An 18,619-nucleotide genomic window follows, 5' to 3' on the forward strand; every position below is an offset into this window, starting at 1 on the left:
GCCCTCGCCTCCGGGCCGAGTCCTGTCTCTGACGAGGGTGGGGGGGGTAGAAGCGCTGAGGCTGAGGCCTAAATGGCCTGCGCTGAGGGCCCGCAACATGCATCCCCAGGGAACGCATGATTGTCCTGGAGTCCTTGAGGCTCTGCAGGCGAGAGTCCGTCTTCTCCGAGAACAACCCCTGTCCTTCGAAGGGCAGATCCTGCAGGGTTTGCTGCAGTTCCTGAGGCAAACCCGAAACCTGGAGCCAGGAGATCCTCCGCATAGCGATACCTGAGGCCAGGGTTCTCGCGGCAGAGTCCGCTATGTCCAAGGAGGCCTGTAAGGAGGTCCGAGCCACCTTCTTACCCTCCTCTACCAGGGCTCCAAACTCCTCCCTGGACTCTTGGGGAACCAACTCCTTGAACTTCCCCATAGAGTTCCAGGAGTTAAAGTTGTAGCGGCTCAAGAGCGCCTGCTGGTTAGCCGCTCTAAGTTGCAGCCCTACGGTTGAATAAACTTTACGGCCAAACAAATCGAGGCGCTTAGCCTCCTTCGATTTGGGCGCTGCGGCCTGTTGACCGTGGCGCTCCCTTGCGTTCACTGATGCCACCACCAGTGAACACGGCTGGGGGTGGGTATACAAGTACCCGTAGTCTTTGGAAGGAACAAAGTATTTCCTTTCCACCCCTCTCGCTGTGGGTGGGATAGAGGCAGGAGTTTGCCATATCGTAGTTGCATTCGCCTGGATCGTGCGGATCAGGGGTAACGCCACCCTCGATGGGGCATCCGCCGCGAGGATATTCACGATGGGGTCCTGCACCTCCACTATCTCCTCCGCCTGCAGGTCCATATTACGGGCCACCCTACGTAGGAGATCCTGGTGAGCCCGAAGATCTATTGGAGGTGGACCTGTGCACGATGTGCCCGCCACTGCCTCATCCGGAGAGGAAGAGGAAGATGCCTCCGGTGGTACAGGATCCAAGGGAGGGTCCTGGTCTCCCTGCTCCTGGGCCGGAGCATCACCTGCGCTTGGGTCTAGGACGTCAGGTGGTGCGGACACGGAAGCCTCCATGCCCCCTGGCGGAGGCCGAGAGATGGTGGACTCCGGGGCCTTTCTAACGGAGTGGCCCGAGCGAGAGGTCGAAGCTATTGGAGCCCCTTGTGCCTGATGGTACGCCCACGGGGTCCAGAACGACCAGTGAGATGGGCCATGAGCATGGTCCTCTGCTATCTCCTGCCAATGGCCTAAGTCCTGTTCCTCGGCTTGCCCCTGAGGGGGGTATGCCGATCTCGATAGGTCCTCAGAGGAGCGAGACACCGATCTCGATGGCCATGGCGGTGCCGAGTGCGTCGAGACGAATCCCGTGGGCTGCGGTGCCGCACGGTGCCGGTCCGGAGATGTTCTATCTCCACGCGGTGCCGGCGATCGGTGCCGGGACCGCGACCGGTGCCGATGACCTCGCCGGTGCCGGGAGTCGGATCTGGACCTCGACGATGACCTGGAGTAGGCCCGGTGCCGGGAGCGGCCTCTCGACGTCGAGCGTCGATCGTAGCGGTGCCGAGAACTACGTCTCGATGTTGATCGGTGCCGACGATCATAGCGGTGCCGAGACGTAGAGCGATGCCGCGACGAAGATCTTGGCCGCGAGTACGACCGGTGCCGAGGTGATATTCGGCGCCGGGACTGCGAGCGGCGTGGGGACCTGCTTCGGGACCTGGACCGGTGCCGTGGTTCCAGCCCTTGCGATGGAGGGCGCATCAAGGCAGGTTTCCCCCTAGACTGGACCGGACGAGTCAACGGTGCCAGCGGTGCCGGTGGTTGGGGCGGTGCCGGCTCCGTGAGAGCTATCAAGTCTCTCGCCGTCGCGAAGGTCTCTGGAGTCGACGGGAGGCACTGTATCACCGCCGGTCTCGGTGGAGACCCTATCTGCACCGGACTCAACGGCCTCGGAGCCGGAGTCGACGGTGCTGGAGGCACCTGTTTCCGGTGCTCCACAGGCGGACGCGGCTCTACCCCCGGCACTGGGGGAGCCGGCGTCTTCGGCACGGAGGTCCCCGTCTTATGGGCTTTTTTATGTCCCGGGGATAATGACCGGCGCCGAGGCACTTGTGCTTGCGGTGCCGACGAGGTCCGGTGCCGGGGAGGCTTGTCCGACGCCACTCGCGTGGTCGGAATGGCCGGTGCCGCCGGGGCACTGCGCACCGAGGTGCTAGGTGCCGGGGCCTGACTCGTTGATGGAGCGTCCAGGCTAAGTGCCGCCTCCATAAGGAGTTGCCGGAGCCGAAAGTCCCGCTCCTTCTTGGTCCTTGGTCTGAAGGCCTTACAGATCTTGCACTTATCTGTTTGATGGGACTCTCCCAGGCACTTCAGACAGGAGTCGTGCGGGTCGCTCGTGGGCATAGGCTTAGCGCAGGAGGCGCACTGCTTGAAGCCGGGAGCGTTGGGCATGAGCCCGGCCACGCGGCCGGGGGAGAAAGGGGGAGACAACCCCCTTAATCCCCTTGAACTATTATAACAACTAGTAACAAATGAACAATTTTTAACTATTTAACTATAAACAACTAGAACTATAACTATAACTGTGAATAACTAACTAAGCTAGGGAGAGTGGAGAACAGCTATGCCGCGCTCCACAGTTCCAACGACCGTCAGGGGCGGTAAGAAGGAACTGAGGGGGCGCCGGGTCGGCTGGGGTATATATTCAGCGCCATGAAGGCGCCACTCTAGGGGGCTCCACAGCCAACCCGCCGGTGTTGCTAGGGTAGAAAATTTTCCGACGATCGTGCACGCGGCGCGCGCACACCTAATGGAATGGATATGAGCAAGCACTCGAAGAAGAAGGCAGCTGATACAGTCAACCACCCACTGATGGGACGTGGCCAGTGAATCACAGCTGTATGGTGCTATTAGTCCAATCACAGATCCAAACTGATTAAAAGTTTCCTGAGTCTAATTAAAAAAGAATGAAGAATGAACGTTCTCCAGCTGTATGAGACTTCACTTGCCATCCTTATTGTTGATACCAGTCAGCTCTGTGTTTTTGGGGAACCAGGGCGCAGTATCTAGCCGGTGTGACTCATGAAGGACACCCTCCATCCCCGTCTGTTTGAACCAAAACCGATCAGAGAAAAGGCTTGCAGAGAACAATGAAGGGTTTGGGGAGACACACCTAGACCCTTCCTGACAAGGGTCACAAGATTAAGACGTCTCCATTTGCATACAGAATGAAGAACAGAGACAACTCCCCTAGCCTCATCTGCCTGAAAGATGGAATAGGGATTAGCATAAAGAATGAAGAACAGAGAACTGCACTGAACTCTGGGACCAGAAAAGCAGGGACGCACTGCATCATGGGAATCCCTGCTCCAGATGCTAATGAACCTACGCCTGCACACACCCAGCTCAGCAATTATCAGACCAATTCTAGTAATAAATCTTTGATTGATATCCCAAAATACTGAAGCAGCCTAGTTGCCTTGTGAGCTCCCTGGAAGAAAACAACACCCATAGCCAAGAGTGATCAGCTCCTATTGTCTAGCCTAAAGAAAACCTTGAGCCATCAGTTTACCCATAAACAAATCTAGTGTTCTCCCTTGAACCATTGTATTTTCTCTACAAAAGCCCCGACCTATGCCCAAGTAAGGGTTCTGATGTATAGACCCAAACTTTGCATCAGTTCCACTGGGATACCATCTCCTGACTGATCGTGCTGGGGGCTCTGCCTGTCTCCAGCACTCAGGACCATCACCTGGGAACCCCGACCAGTGCAAGCCTCATGCAGTGGGGAGATCCCTCTCTCTCTCTCTCTCTCTCTCTCTCCCCGTTTTTTTTCTACCTCAGGTATTAACCTTTAAAATGTAACTGTTACATTGGTTTAGCCCTACTTGTGTAGGTTCAAGTACCACTAATGGCAGCCGCCGCCCTCCCTCCCCCCCAGCCAGATCCCTGAACTCCTTGGGCCTCCAGGGAGAGGAACAGCTCCTGGCTCATCACAGCAGCGACAACTGTCCCCTAGAGCCGAACAGCCCACACGCCAGTCTGATTTTATTTTTTAAACAAAACTTTATTGGTAATTGTTTCAAATATATTTACAAGAAAGCACACTGTTAAAGAGGAAGTGGGGGCTGGGAGGGAGGGTTGTTTTCTATTTCTAGTGAAACGGGTTTTGTCGGAGGACACAGACGTGTTTCCTGGGGCGGGGTGGATGATATCCCCACCCTCTAGATGGGAGTTTCAAGCTTCTTTGTGGGAAAGGGGAATTTTGGGGGGAGGGCCACTGGCCCTAGAACTCATCAAACTCCCTGACGCACTCCTCAGTGACCGAGACCCGGATCTCCTCTTCCTCGTAGTTGTCGAAGTTACTCGTGTCGCCCAGGCCTTTGCACTTTGGTAAAAAGGGAACTTCCACCTGCAAAGGGAGGGGAGGGGGAGGTTGGGGACAAGGTGAGGAATCAACATTTGTATACCCTCCCCCACTCCTGGGTCTGCTAGGGGCGCACAATCAGGCCCCAGCTTTGTAACAAGGCAGGCAAGGATCAGCCCCCCTCGCCCTCCAATCCAGTCAGAAACCCTCACACTTTTCAATCATGGAAGGGGGAGCCCATGACCCTGCTTAGGAGCTCAGGAACAGGGCCACCAGCACTCTTAAGAGATACAGGATCGGGCCCCTTAGCAACCAGGTGAGGGACGCAGGATCAGCGCCTCCTCAAGCCCCCTTTTTTCTAGCCAGAATCCCCTCCCCTCACTTTGCAATCAGGGAAGGGCAGGGGGTCATGAGCCCGTTGGATCCCCGAAAGAGCCCCCACTTGCATCATCAGTAGGGTTTTAATCAAGACCTTCAGCACAGCACTCTCCCACCGGAGCTAGAAGAATAACGCCATTAGCTGGCAGCAGCAGTAGTAGGCTGTTATCCTCAGGGGGTGGGTACTGGACCATGCTTTTGCTGCTATGTTACAAACAGGTGACTGAGGGCTCCCTACTTTAAACCAATGCTGGGTGAGCATACCGCCCCCTAGTGGCTGGACCCAGCCACAACACCCTGCTACAGAGTCCCAGGAACCAATGATGATCCCAGGTTCAATTCCTGCTGACGGAGGTCGCATGCATGTGGAAGTTACCCAGGCTCTCCTCTGCCAGCCGCCACCCGCCACCGCCCTCCTACCTTCCTCTGGTAGACGGCGTTCCAGTCGGTGGTAGCAAACCACTTGTGGTTCTTGATGTCGTTGACCCCGTTCTCGAGGTTGCCAAAGCTTTTGGTGAGGTCCATCTGCAGCAGGTTCCGGAGCAGGTCCCTCAGCTCCGAGCTGAAGTGAGACGGGAACCGGAACTGGGGTGGGGAAGGAGAGCGAGGTCTGGCTTTTACCTGCCCTGCCCTCATGGCTAGATTCATAGATACACCTAATAATGTACAGCCCCCTTGCATGGCTATGCCTGGGTGCTGAGACCCTACCATAATACACCTAGTAATGTACAGCCCCTTGCACAGGGGGTCCTGGGCTACACCTAGGGTGCCTAGGCACTACCATAATACACCTAATATGTACATCACCTAGCACAATGGGGTCCTGACCCACGACTGGGGCTTGTAGGCACTATCGTAATACACCTAATAATAAATAACAAGCCCTTTAAAAACACTGCAGGACAATGAGTGGACAAGAAGTGGTGGGGTGGGAGGCTACTGAGGACTGACACAGGAGCTGAAATGGTTAATTAGTAGCTTCCACCCCCCCCCCAACTCTTACTGAGCATTTTTCCTCCACAGATCTCAAAGCAGGGCTGCCGCATCATTATACTCATTTTACATAAAGGGAAACTGAGGCACAGGGAGACGTGACTTGCCCAAGGTCACTGAGCAGGCTGGTAGGAGAACCGGGAACAGAACCCAGGCCTGTTGAGTTCCCCACTAGCTTTAAAGCTGACTTGTGTCCAACACGAGTTCTCGGAGATCCTGGCGAGAAGGCGCTGGGGTGGGCAGAGGAATATTATGGGCTCTTGGTTACTATGGCGATGAGTGCTCTACCAGTGCCTGGAGATGACTGATGTGTTTAAGGAATGTTTAGTCTTGCAACGTAACAGGGCTGTGGAGGGTTTTGCAACTCACAACAGCGTACAAGAAAACCAAAGGCACCTGTTCCAGGAGTCCCCATGAGAGTTACAGGGAGCACATTGGTGGTAGGATGGGGGATGGAGTCCATGTGTTGGGGAAATAGGGGTACGTGGTGAGGGAGGGTCCATGTGTGGGGGACACAATGGGGACGATGTCCATGTGTTGGAGAACAGGGGTACGTGGCAAGGGAGGGTCTATGTGTTGGGGTGTAGGGGGAATGGGGTACATGACAGGGAGGATGCCCACGTGTTGGGGATTGGGGGAGCATGGGAGGGCATGAGCCTGTTGGGGGCGCAGCGTGTGAGCATCTCTCTGATCAGTCGCTGAGACTTGGCACCCCCCTTTTGCTGGCAACCCCCCCCCAAATCACACAAGTGTCCCCTCCCCCAGCCCACATATTTTGCCAGAGACGATCTTCTCGTAGATCCGATTGGGCTGTATCGCGAAGAACAGGGGGTAACCAGCCACCAACTCGTAGATGAGGACGCCCAGGGCCCACCAGTCCACAGCCTTGTTATAACCCTGCCCGGCGAAAGCAGGCCAGGGTCACGCACCGAACGTTTGGGGGGCGGGAGGAACCACCTGGTGACCAGGGATCAGCTAGAGATCAAGCAGCGGACAGGCCCTCCCCAGCTCACATTGCCGAGGATGATCTCGGGGGCCAGGTATTCCGGGGTCCCACACAGAGTCCAGGTTCAGCCTTTCACCCGCTTGGCAAAACCAAAATCCGTCACCTGGAGCCAAAACACAGAGAGGGGAGAAGCTGGATCAGCCCGGAGGCTGTGACAGCAGGAGGGGAAGGGGAAGAGCAGATGATTGATGTATTCTGGCCGTGTGGGGTGTCTTGGCTTTGGCAAGGGGATGGCAGGAGAGAGATTTGGGCAGGGAGGAAGTCACTGCAGGGAGCCAGGAGCCAGCGCTGGGATGGGGAAGGGAAGGAGTGAGGGAGGGGCGGCAGCGTTACCTCGACGTAGCCCTGCTGGTCTATCAGGAGATTCTCTGGCTTCTGGTTTCGGTAGATGACATCCGGCGAGTGCAGATACTCAAAGATCAGGACGATCTGAGCAGCGTAGAACCGGGCGTAAGGTTCACTGCAATGAGGTGTGAGGAGAACGTGGGCATCCCGGGCCAGATCCGCCCCCTCTCAGCCAGCCCAGCATATCCGGGGGGACGGACGGGGCACAGAGGGGCGTGTCGGGCAGGGCTGAGCGCGCTCACTTGGAGACGTCAGCGATGTGCATTTGGCGTAGCTGCACCCAGAGTTCGTCATCATCATCCAGCAGTGCCTCCTTCTCCCGTGAGTCGCTGGCGCCCGTCGTCTCGTACCTGCAGGGGAGGGGAGAGGGAGTCAGGCTGCGGCACCCCTCCCCCGAGCGTAGGGGCTGCGGAGCAGTGCCGGTGCCTGGGTCACATCCCCCCCAGCCCGCCTGAGGAGGAGTGCGGGGCGCCCCCTGCTGGCAGCCAGGCCCTACCTGTAGGTGTTGTTCTCGATGCTGAGCAGGTCGTAGGCCATGGCCTGGAAGGTGAGCTCATGCAGCAGTGGGGACACCAGGTCGAAGCTCCGGTCCACGATCAACAGCTGAGAGCGGGCTTTGTCAGGGCCCTGGGGCAAAGGAGAGAGAGACCCGTCACCCCCTGCTCCGGCGGATGGTTCCTGGCCTGGCTTACACGGCACAATCCAATGGGCCCTGGTGGGCCTGAAACTTCACCACCCGCCCTCTCTGCGGCCCAGCCCCCAACCCCAGGGGAAGCCAGGAGACACCCCGCAAGCTAGCTGAGACGTGCCCTGGGGTCCCGCCCTGACCGGCAGGGAGAGCTCCCCACCCAGCTGTGCTGCAACGCCCCCTGCAGGGACGGGCCACCTGCCCCTCATGCAAATAGCAATGGCCACTCCCCCAAGCACGCTCTCTGCTCGTGCCTCTCCACCAACGGGAGCGTGCCCCTTACAAGGCAGCCCCCCGACTGCGCCCTGCCCCATATGCTGCGTGGGGAGCGGGGGAACTACACCAGAAGGCCCTGGCTAGTTTATCGTTAAACAACACCAGGCCCAGAGACTCTTTGATACAAGATCCCAGAGGGGGACAATGGGACATTATCCCTATGTCCCACCTTGCATCTGAGCTGGGACCCCATATGAGGCTTTAGCTCCCCACTCCCAGCCTGGGTGGCCCCCCCAGCATCCAGCTGGACAGAGACCACTCAAATGGTCAGCATCTCAGACCCCACCCCCCCAGAGCAGAGGGGCGCTTAGTGCACTGGTGGCTGCCACAGCACTGCCTGGGCTAGCTACCCCTCAGGGCTGGCAGCTGGGAAACATCAAAGCAAGAGGGACTAGTGCAGACAAGGCCCCAGGGTGCCGTGACCGTGGGCTGGGTGGCTTTGGAGACCTGACTGCTAGAGGCCATGCTACAAGAGTCCCTGGGGTTCTGCGCCAGCTGGCAAGGCGGGGGCACACTGGACTGGCCAGCCGGGATTGTGCGGCATGGAGCCAGCACTGCATTGAGAGCAGGGGCTTGAGTCAGCACTCCCGGTCCTGCGGTGGGCGTGCTGTCTGGACTCCTGGCTCCTATTCCTGCCTTTGCCACCTACTCGTGGCACGCTGCTCCATGCCTCAGTTTCCCCCGTGTAACATAGGGACAGTGCTGACACCTGTGACAGGGAGGCTTGGCAAGAGTCTCAGGAATATCCCTGGGGGGGCTCAGAGGAGCAGGGTGTGCACGGAGCAGGACTTTGCCCTCCCCAGCGCCGCTCTCAGCTCCTGAGAATAGCACAGATCAGACGGGGGCTGCAGGCTGGAGCCATCTCTGCTGCAGCAAGTAGCTCCGGTGGTTAACCAGCGTGCTGTCAATCCCTTCCCTGGGTAGATGGTTTGGGCAGCCAGGTGTGTGCCAGGCTCCCCTCTGGAGGCAGGCCTGTGCTGCCAGCTGTGAGTTACAGAGCGTCTGTGTCATGGCAGCCAGCTATCCCAGAGGGGGCCCCCCTGCCCGAGACTGGTATCATTATCCCCATTTTACAGATGGGGAAACTGAGGCACAAATAGGGGAGGTGACTTGCCCAAGGTCCCACCCAGCTGGGAAGAGAATCCTGGTCTCCCAAACCAGTCCAGGGCTCTATCCACTAGGCAACATTGCCTCGGTGGATGGGAAAGGAGAGAGGAAAGGTGCACTCATGGATCCACAGGGTCGGTGCCAGGGCCTCAGCTGGGGAAGTCTCTGGGAGGAAGCCCTTTGCTGTGCCAGACCCCAGCAGGTCTCTCTCTTCCTCCAGGACAGGCCACAGCCTCCCCACCTCCTGAGACTGAACCGCTGGGCTTCACCCCGTGAGCCCTGCCCAGCGAGTCCAGCTGAGACAGACCCTGGGACAGACCCGTCCACTGCGCAGGGCCCGACGCCCCTCAGCCCGGGTGACAGGGCCACTCCCGCAGCGTTGTCAGAACAGTCGGGTTTCTTAGGCACCTGGACCCCAGCACGGGCAGCCCAGCCCACTGAAGGTTAAAGCAAGAGGCCGTTCTGGTCAGCCCAGAGCCCGGCCGAGCTGCAGTGAAACCTGTTTTCAGGCTCCGGGTCTCTCGCTCAGGGCCTGTCTACATGTAAACCCCTGCAGCTGCGCTGCTTCAGTGACGCCGCCTTTTTCATACGCCCGAGTGACGCAGTTACACCGACCCAATTGCCTCGTGTAGACCAGGCCTCGGTCTGACCTTGGTCAGTTCTCAGGCGAGAGCTCCCAGCTTCCCCCACTTATCCCCCAGCTCAAACCTTCCCAACCCTGTGTTCTCGAGCTGGGGGCCCTGCTCCCATTCCCTGCTGGGAGCGTCCAGCCAGGAGCCATTGGAGATGTCATGGTCTTTCTGACCCCCAGGCTGATCTGGGTCCGAGTCTCTTCATTTCACCAAGACAGGGAGGTGACACGGCCCCCCCGCCATGACTCTTACCTTCCCTGAGAGTCCTTCCCCCCATCCCCCGCCAGAGAAGCTTTGAAACATATAGGGGAAACTGAGGCACGCATCTGATTCATAAAAGATATTACAAACATTTCCAGTTGGTCACAGGTACACAGTCTCCCAACAGCTCGGCAAAGGCTGGAAGCAAGAGCAGAAGCAACAGGAGGGAGAGATCTGGGCAGGCCTTGGATTTTACATCACTGCTTCTCCTAGGGGGACAGGAGGCACTGGGTTTCCCGTGCGAGAATCCAGGGCAGGGTGGGTTTGCAGCTCCCCTCTGCTAGGGGTGGGACAGGGACGGCAGGAGCTGGGGGAAGCCCACAGGCCAGGGCTGACTTGTGGCTAAGGCTCGGGAGAGCTGGGTTCTATTCCTGCTCTGACAGACTCCCTGCATGCCTCAGTTTCCCATCTGTAACACAGGCCACCCTGCCTCCCCTGGGAGGCTGAGTTCATTAGTGAGGTTCCGATACCATGGGGATGGGTGTAGGAGCACACACAGACAGGAGTGTCCAGGTGTGGAAGAGGCTCTGTGTGAGAAGCTTAGTTCTGTGACCGAACTGCCCCGTTTATAAACAGAGAGACTGTGCTGGGCACACACTTCCCCAGTTGGGGCCTCGGTTTCCCCATCTGCAGAGAGGGGATAAGGACACTGGCCTTTGTAGAGCACTTTGAGATCTGCCCACGGCCAGTGTTAGAGAAGGGCTCGGGCTATTAATCCAACCATACAGGGAATGCTATTGTTCTGCCAACCCCTCTCAGGATCTCCAAGGGGGTCTAGACCCCACCCCTCATGTTACTATAGTATTGCAACTTTTTTTTATGGAAGGGGCCCCCGAAATTGCTTTGCCCCAGGCCCCCTGAATCCTCTGGGTGGCTCTGCCCAGTGTGTGAGGAGCCGGGGAGAGAGGGAAGCGGGTTCCCCTGGAGCCGAGCCCGGGCTGCGGCGGCGGCGAGAGGGGCTTCCGGAGTGTGTGAAGAGGTGAGCGGCCGGCTGGGTTCGTCGGTGCTGAGCAGGTAGCCCCGCAGCCAGAGATCCTCGCCTTCCCGCCCGCCGGGGCTGGGCCAGGGCACGGTGAGGCTGAAGAGCAGCAGGTCCGGGGGGCTCTCCAGGTCCTCAGCTGCCAGCATGTTGGGGGTGAGGGTGGTGAGCACAAACTGATCCACCTTGGCCACTAGCAGCGCCGTGAAGCCCAGGGAGGGGGAGGGGGCCCCGCAGACGCACCACCACCTGGAAGTACTCCCGCTCCGTGCCGCCCAGCAGCTCCACCCGCATGGGGACAGAGTCACGGCTGGGCCAGGGCTCAGCCGCCGTGTGCTGGTAGCGGATCCCACGTTTGGAGGGGAGCCCAGTGCTGAGGTGGCAGGGGGTGTATGTGTGGGGGGAAGAGAGAGCCCAGTGCTGGGGCGGCAGGGGGTGTGTGTGTGGGGGGGAAGAGAGAGCCCAGTGCTGGGGTGGCAGGGGGTGTGGGGGGGGGAGGGAGAGAGAGCCCAGTGCTGGGGAAGCAGGGGGTGTGGGTGGGTGGGGCACTGGTGGGTGGGGGGGAGCTCAGGGTTGGGTGGGGGGGCAGCCAAAAATGTTTTGCTCGGGGCGGCAAAAAACCTAGAGCCGGCCCTGGCTGCTGCCCAGCCGGAAGATTGAGAATGCCGGCGGTTTGGAGCAGAGGCTCTGAGTTCAGACAAACTTGACCTCCTCGGTCCTGGAGTCCAGGTGACTAATGAGGGCGTGGTCTGAACAGGCTGTGCGGTGTCACTGCCAATCCCTGCTGGCTGCATCACTGCCGAAGGGGCTCGAGTCTCTCACAGGGGTCTACACTCAGCTGCACTCACTGGGGAGCCCCGGCGAGAAGCGGGGGGGCTAGAGCCTGAAGTCTCAGAGTCGTGGGGCTCGCCCTTGCAAAAAGAGGAGGCCTGGGGCCTAGCACAACCATAGGGGCATCCCGAGCATGATGGGCACCCTGGGACACCAGGACAGAGGGGGGACTGGTTCAAGCTGGGAGGACCTGAACACCAGCAGCCGGCGGCAGCAGTAGTGGTGGGGGTGGCCATGACGGGGAGCAGAGACAGAGCTCTGGGGGTGCAGGACAGGCAGCTGGGAAATCGGGACCAAGGAACGTGCCTGCTGCTGTTTGCTCCTGCTGCTCCCATGGGAAGAAGGCTGGGGGCGTTCTCAGCCCACAAACAGAACCACCTGGCTCTCCCTGGAGGAGACCCCGGCAAGGCCTCACTTCACTGGGGCTGAAGCGGGACAGGCACATTCCAGGGCCTGACAGGTCAACGCTCAGCCCAGCTCCTGCATGTAGCGATGGGAACTACCACTCGTGGAGCCCACCCGGCCCAGACTGGTGCTAAGTTCCAAGCAGCCAGACCCTGCCCCTCCCTGTGGCTGCCGGCCCGCGCTGGCACCATTTGGCTGCAGCATGGATCAGCAGGTGCTGATGCACGAGTAGGGTTACCATACGTCTGGCTTTTCCCGGACATGTCCGGCTTTTTGGGCCTCAAATCTCTGTCCGGGAGGAAATTCCAAAAAGCTGGACATGTCCGGGAAAATGGGGAGGGAGGGGCCTGCGGTGCTCGGCCGGGGGCCGGAGACGCTGGGGCTGGCAGTGCGGGGCCGGGGGCTGGCGGTGCTGGGCCGGGGGCAGGGGACGAGAGGGACAGTACCAGCTTGTTGGGGCTCCGGCGGGAGAAGACACGGCGTGGGCACTTGATGTGAAGGTGTCCTGAGCACCAGCTGCGCATGTTGAGCCACTCAACAGTACGGGAGGGGCTGGGGCCATCCTCCCGGTGCAGCAGAATCAGCTGCTTCAGGGCACGCACGGCTGTGTTCTCCAGCATCTGCTCCAGCTGCAAGGGCAGAACAGGGGCCCCTAGAATGAGCCAACTCCCCGGTGGAATGATCCCCGCCCTGGCACAGCACACACAGCCCCATCCCAATGCACAGATGCCCTCCCCGCCCCCCACGAGCCTCCATCCCTGCACGACATACACAGCCCCCTGCCTCTGCACAGCCCCCTCAGTGGGCAATTCCCCCCCACACCCCACCCAGCATGAGCCGCTGCAGCCCAGCCCAGCCCAGCTCCCCCCTCAGGATGAGCCCCGACCCCTGCATGGCTCGCACAGCCCTCCCCAGCAGGAGTGGAGGGAAGTTGCAGAAGGGACTTTGAAGCCGGTCACAGATTCCCACACCAGAAAGGCCCTGTGGGATGTGTGTGCTAAGCCCACCTGACCCCTCATCCCGTGATGGGTTTGCAGCCTGGATCCCAGGTGGTGACATGCCACCATCACCCTGCCCCGTGCTTGCCACCTCGCCCCACACGAAGTCTAGAGGAGATGAACCTTTCCTCCACAGGGCCTGGATCTCGGCCTTGGCTGGCTGCTGGGCTCGGGTGAACGTGGCTGTAGGCTGCTCTCTGGACCTTTGGCCTGAAGCCGTGGGGTATCCCCCAGATCCCTGGCTGTCCTCGGCAGTGCCCCCCACTGGTAGGGTGCTTTACCCGAAGGAGGAGGCGGGGGCACCCCAGCCTTGGTGCAGGGACCCCTGGGCACTCTGGTTCTCACACAGGGGCACCAGCGGCCGTACCGGACAGTGTCTGCGCGGGTGGGCGAGGACTCCACAATGCTGCGGCTGCCAGTTGAGGCCTTCTCTGCCGTCTTCGAGAAGTACCCCGAGAACCTGGTGCGGGTGGTGCAGGTGAGTGCGCCCTCCCCTCCCCTGCATTGTGCCGCACGCTCAGACTCTCCCCTTCCCTTCCAGATCATGGTGCGTCTGCAGCGGTTCACCTTCCTGGCCCTGCACAATTACCTGGGGCTGACTAATGAACTCTTCAGCCACAGGAGTGATGGGCCCGGCCCTGGAGCTCCTCCCACGGGAGTGGTGGGTCCTGCTCCCTGCACCAGAACCTTCGTTCTTCCCATCCCCGGTCCCTCCTGCCCATGGCAGTTTGGGCCAGACTTGGGCCAGTGTCCAAACCCTGGTCCCACTAGGGAGGCTGGAGGCCGGCACTTGGCTGGGGAGGGGACAGAAAGAGCTAGAACCCCCTGAGCAAAGCCCCTGTGTCTGTAAGGGGGGGATCCTGGTGCAGCAGGGATGGAGCAGGGCCTGGCAGGGTGCCCCTGCTGGCAGTAAGTCACAGTGAGAGGCCTTAACACCCGGCCTGGTGGCTCTGGAGAGGTGGAGAATCCTGCGCCCAAGCAGCCCCTCCCCCTGGCACAGCCCTGCTCTGCCCTCAGACTTGGCTGCTGGAGCAGCGTTCCCAGCCTTGCTGGGTGGAGCACCTGGCTCGGGGTGGAGCCAAGGCCTGTGGGAACAGCCGGGTCCATCCTCTGATGCCAGAGGAACCAGCCCAGCGTTTAGATGGGTCACTGGGCCAGCACTGTGACCCCCTCTCCCCGGCTGCCAGGGAGCCAGGAGCCGAGAGCAAGCTTTGCGGGGCCGTCGTGTGGCAGCAGCACCTGGCGCTCTGGGCTCAGCTGGGCTCTGCGCTCTCCTTGTCTACAGTGGCACATCTGGCCCCTCCCACGTTACGCAGCTCCATGGACACGGGTCTCCCTCACATAAGCCATGCGGCTGCTGGCGTGGAGCATGTTCCCTCCTGGGCCATCAGCCAAGTGAGGGGAGCCAAGCCGTGCCTGTGCCCGTCCCCGTCCCTGTGCCCGTCCCCATCCCTCTGCCTCAGCTCTGCTCTGGGGTGGGGGCAGGACTCGCTGGGGGGAGGTGTTGCCCCCACGTGATGGGGGAGGTCAGACGAGATGCTCTGAATGGCCCCTATTGGCCTTGAGTGGTGGGTGTGGCTGGTCCCCAGGCTGGCACTGCCCAGCCTGGCCTGGTGCTGATGCCAGCTGTGTCATGAAGGAGATGCAGTCGCTGCGACTCTTCCCCCAGCCCAGCCATGCCTCGCACACCAGCCCTGTCAGACACAGCAAGCGCGTCATCAGCGTCTCCTCCATTGACCACCACAAGGAGAGCTCTGGAGGCAGCCAGATGCCAGCGCCAAGGACCTGGGTAAGGGTTGCCCTGGCTCAGGGAGGGGAACGCAACAGCTGTGCTCCCCCTCAGAGCAACTGAGCTGGGCATGGACCGGACAGGGGTGAAAGAAGTCAAGGGTGCAGAAGGGCTCAGTACGGGGTGCTGTGCTGCAGGGAGCGGGGTGGAGGCCTGGGCACTTCCCTTGCACGGAACTGGTCCACACCTTCCATATGCCACGACAGCTGTGGAGTGGCTCTCGTCACCAATCCTGCCCCTGGAGCTGGCCTGGCTGTAGGGTCCGACCCAGGGCAGGGGAGGCTCTGGACCCCGTGTGCTCGCTGTGCCAGTGTAACAGGATGTGTGTGTCACCCTCACAGCTGATCAGCTCAAGCTGGGGTCCCTGGAGCCCTCTGCAGTGCCACTGCTGAGCTGCTGCATCTCCATGCCAGTGGATAGCTCAGGTAAGTGGAACTCTCCCAGGATGGGACCAGGTTAATTGATAAGGGGGGTTGCACTGATAGGCTTTGCTGTGTGAAAGGGGTCACCAATACGACCTTCAGGGCTAACCCAAGCTAAACTGCTTGTGGATCCCTTGCTTATGCTTAGAAATCTTGCCTTCCCTGAATGCCAACCCCGGCAGTGATACAGATCTTTCCAGTCAGGCCTTATTTCCTTCCCCCAGAGCTCACACAGATGGAACGAGTGTCGGTCAGTGCTTGGCTCCCCTTCATGGGTGTGTCTGGGGGCGGGGTGTGTGTGGGATCAAGGAAGTTGAGTTACACAATAAGAGGTTTACAATGCAAACGCTTGATGTAACTACACCAGGGGCTCCAGTGATGTGATAAGTGAGATCAGCATCCTACAAGCATTTCAGCATTTCTGAACACCAAACACATTCGCATCAACTTCACATCTATTCTAACAGTGCGAACACACTGGTGAGCCAGCCTGGTTCCCGGCTCTGCGTTTGTCAGGGCTCAGTGAGGCCTGGGGGCCTTGGCATGAGCTGGCACCTGGTCTGCCAGCGTCACAGGGCCTTGCTGCTTCCTCAGTCTCTCATGCTGAGTCCCTCCTTGCGGAGGTCAATGGCACTGTGGCCATAGGTGCTGACTTCTGCTGGCGCCGGTGGGTGCTGCCACTCTCTGCGCCCGGCCCTGCCCTGACTCCACTGTTGCCCTGCTCCCTCCCGCCCGTGCCCTGCCCCCATTCAAACCCCTTCCCCAAAGTCCCTGCCCTAACTCTGCCCCCTCCCTGCCCCTATTCCAACCCCTTCGCCAAATCCCCTGCCAACCCCCGCCTCCTCCCCTGAGCGCGCAGCATTCCCGCTCCTTCCCCTCCCTCCTGGAGCTTGTTACGCCGCGAAACAGCTGTTTTGTGGTGGCAAGTGCTGGGAGGTAGGAGGAGGAGCAGGGACCTGGTGCACTCAAGGGAAGAGGCAGAGGCAGAGATGTAGGTGAGTTGGGGCGGGGGGGCGGGGAGGGAAGCTTGGCAGCGCCCGTGCCAGAGGTTCCCTGTGCGCTCCCCCACCCCGGGCTACATACCTTTTGGGCAGGTGGGATGGCATCACCTCCCTCCCCCTTCCCTCCTTCCCGGCTGCTGGGCCTCAGGCCTAAGAAACATTAAACCCCTGCACAGCAGGAATGGGGAGGGGTTGGTTTCCATGGAGCTGGGGGAATTTATGCTGGGCTGTGGCTCTGCCAAGGTTAATGGGGTGCTCCAGAGAGTTCAGGCTCAGCCGGAGCTGTAGGCTGTCCCCCAGTCTCCTGGCCGTCTATCTGTGGGTGCGCACCTTGGGGGCAGGCCTTCCCCTCACCCTGGTGCTCGGGCTGACGTTCCTCTCTATCCTCCGCCCCCACCCCCCCAACAGGACGTCAGCCTTCACTTCGTGCTGTGGGGCTGCCTACACGTCTACCAGCGCATGATTGACAAGGCAGAGGATATGTGCCTCTTTCTGCTGCAGCCTGGAGAGATGGTGGGCCAGCTGGCTGTACTGACGGGGAGCCCCTCATCTTCACCATCAAGGCCAACCGTGACTGCACCTTCCTCAAGATCTCCACGTCGGACATCTACGAGTTGGTGTCCCCCTTCCCCTCCACATCCTGTGGGCAGGGTCTGCCCACCTCCCACCCCACTTCCATCTAGGCTGGTGGCCTGGGTCAGATTGGGGCCAGTGCTCCCTAGAGGGGAAAGGCACCGTGTCCCATTCCTCACCCCCATAAACCAGGTAGTCCCCTGCCCTGGGCTGGATTGGAGCTGCCTCCCCTAGATGGGGAAAGGCCCCATGTCCCAGTCCTCCAATCGTGCACCTGTTGCATGGGCCTGGATTCTCCTGCCCTGGGCTGTGATCTGTCCTGGTGCCATGTTTTCTTGGCTGGCTCTGTTCCAGAGGAGGTGGGTGACTCAGGGAGGGGGCGGCTGCAGTCAGCAGCGCACTGGCAGCAACGGGGCCACCTGTGCACGGACAAGCTGCCCGCTCTCTCCCCAGGATCATGCGGGAACAGCCCAGTGTGGTGCTGAGTGTTGCCCATACTGTGGCCGCCCGCATGTCCCCATTCGTGCGCCAGATGGACTTTGCCATCGACTGGATGGCAGTGGAGGCTGGATGGGCCTTGTACAGGAGAGTGAGGCCTGTGCTGGGGGGTGCTTGGAGACCCTGGCTGGGGAACCCCAGTTTCTCCGCCTAGCCCAGGGCACAGCTGGGACCAACTCTCCCTGCTGTGTTTAACCCCTTCCACGCCAGGGTAACGGGCACCCCTGTTACTCTCAGCCTCGTCCATGCCCCTCCTGCAGCAAAAATGACTCAGGCATCCCAGCGCTCTGGGCGGGCGCTGTCCAGGCCAGCAGCCGTGCTGTTTCCAGAGGGGCCAGGCGAGACCAGACCAGCTGCCGCTGACCCCTCCATGGGACTCAGGTTTTCACCTGGGCTGACCTGACTTCAACCCCTTCCTAGCTGCAGATGTTGGATTGAGAGCAGCCCGGGAGCTCTGGGGATGGGGGTGTCCCAGCCCAGGGCAGGTGCCAGCTGGGGCTGTCAGACTCGCCGCTCATTGCATGTGCTCTCCCAGCCGAGGTGGTAGGGGGCGCTCTCCCTGGGGCAGACACCAGCTCAGCATTTAGACTCACCGCTCACTGCATGCACTCTCCCAGCCAATGTGGTAGGGGATGCTCTAGTTCTAGGGCTGGAGGAACCCAGCCCTGGGGAACCTAGGTCCTGCAGGGTAGCTCCATTGGGAGGGGACTTGCAGAAGGAAGTAGAGCTCCATATGAACACACAAGTGACACAAGCAGCACATGGATAGAATTACAGACCCCCCTCCCCCAGAAGAGTAACCCTAATCAATGAGCCTACCCCAAAGTGACGGGCACATCTGGTAACAGCATGCAAAAAGCCTTTTTCCGTCCTCAGGAAAGTTGGATCCCAGGCATGTTGGTTAATGATGATGCTGGGAGATTGCTTTAGGTGAAAAAATGCTGTAATAATTGATTTTAGCCTGTTAATGTTAAATTTAGACTCTAAGAAGCATGTTATAATTTTCATTTTATATGTAACCAGTTCTGTTTCCATTATCCTGACTCAGTACCTCTTAAATCTAAATCTTTGATAATAAATTTAGGATTGTCCCA

At 59.8% G+C, this 18,619-nt stretch overlaps 1 protein-coding gene and 2 long non-coding RNA genes across 3 annotated transcripts; 1 reads left to right on the forward strand and 2 right to left on the reverse strand.

Annotated features, from left to right (window-relative positions):
* Positions 1 to 4,084: 4,084 nt before the first annotated feature.
* On the reverse strand, positions 4,085 to 5,357 carry LOC135972204 (cAMP-dependent protein kinase catalytic subunit alpha-like). Its single transcript, XM_065576481.1, has 2 exons — positions 5,142 to 5,357; positions 4,085 to 4,388 (listed from the first exon to the last, which is right to left on the reverse strand). The coding sequence occupies exons 1-2, from the start codon at positions 5,355 to 5,357 to the stop codon at positions 4,263 to 4,265; spliced, it is 342 nt and encodes a 113-aa protein (XP_065432553.1). The 3' UTR covers positions 4,085 to 4,262.
* A 1,127-nt stretch (positions 5,358 to 6,484) lies between these two features.
* LOC101935541 (uncharacterized) lies at positions 6,485 to 7,802 on the reverse strand. The gene is made up of 3 exons (XR_010594537.1): positions 7,562 to 7,802; positions 7,054 to 7,415; positions 6,485 to 6,823 (listed from the first exon to the last, which is right to left on the reverse strand). It is a non-coding gene; the product is annotated as an uncharacterized LOC101935541 (long non-coding RNA).
* A 5,981-nt stretch (positions 7,803 to 13,783) lies between these two features.
* LOC101931461 (uncharacterized) lies at positions 13,784 to 18,619 on the forward strand. The gene is made up of 3 exons (XR_010594538.1): positions 13,784 to 13,903; positions 15,373 to 15,456; positions 16,863 to 18,619. It is a non-coding gene; the product is annotated as an uncharacterized LOC101931461 (long non-coding RNA).

This window comes from Chrysemys picta, chromosome 22 (assembly GCF_011386835.1).
Source record: "Chrysemys picta bellii isolate R12L10 chromosome 22, ASM1138683v2, whole genome shotgun sequence".
Classification (NCBI taxonomy): domain Eukaryota; kingdom Metazoa; phylum Chordata; order Testudines; family Emydidae; genus Chrysemys; species Chrysemys picta.

Excerpts from the sequence above, each read along its gene's own strand:
- LOC135972204 (XM_065576481.1), bottom strand. The coding sequence starts at position 5,357 with ATGAGGGCAGGGCAGGTAAAAGCCAGACCTCGCTCTCCTTCCCCACCC. Across the intron at positions 4,389-5,141 it reads ACGCCGTCTACCAGAGGAAG|GTGGAAGTTCCCTTTTTACC; the intron begins GTAGGAGGGCGG and ends CTCCCTTTGCAG.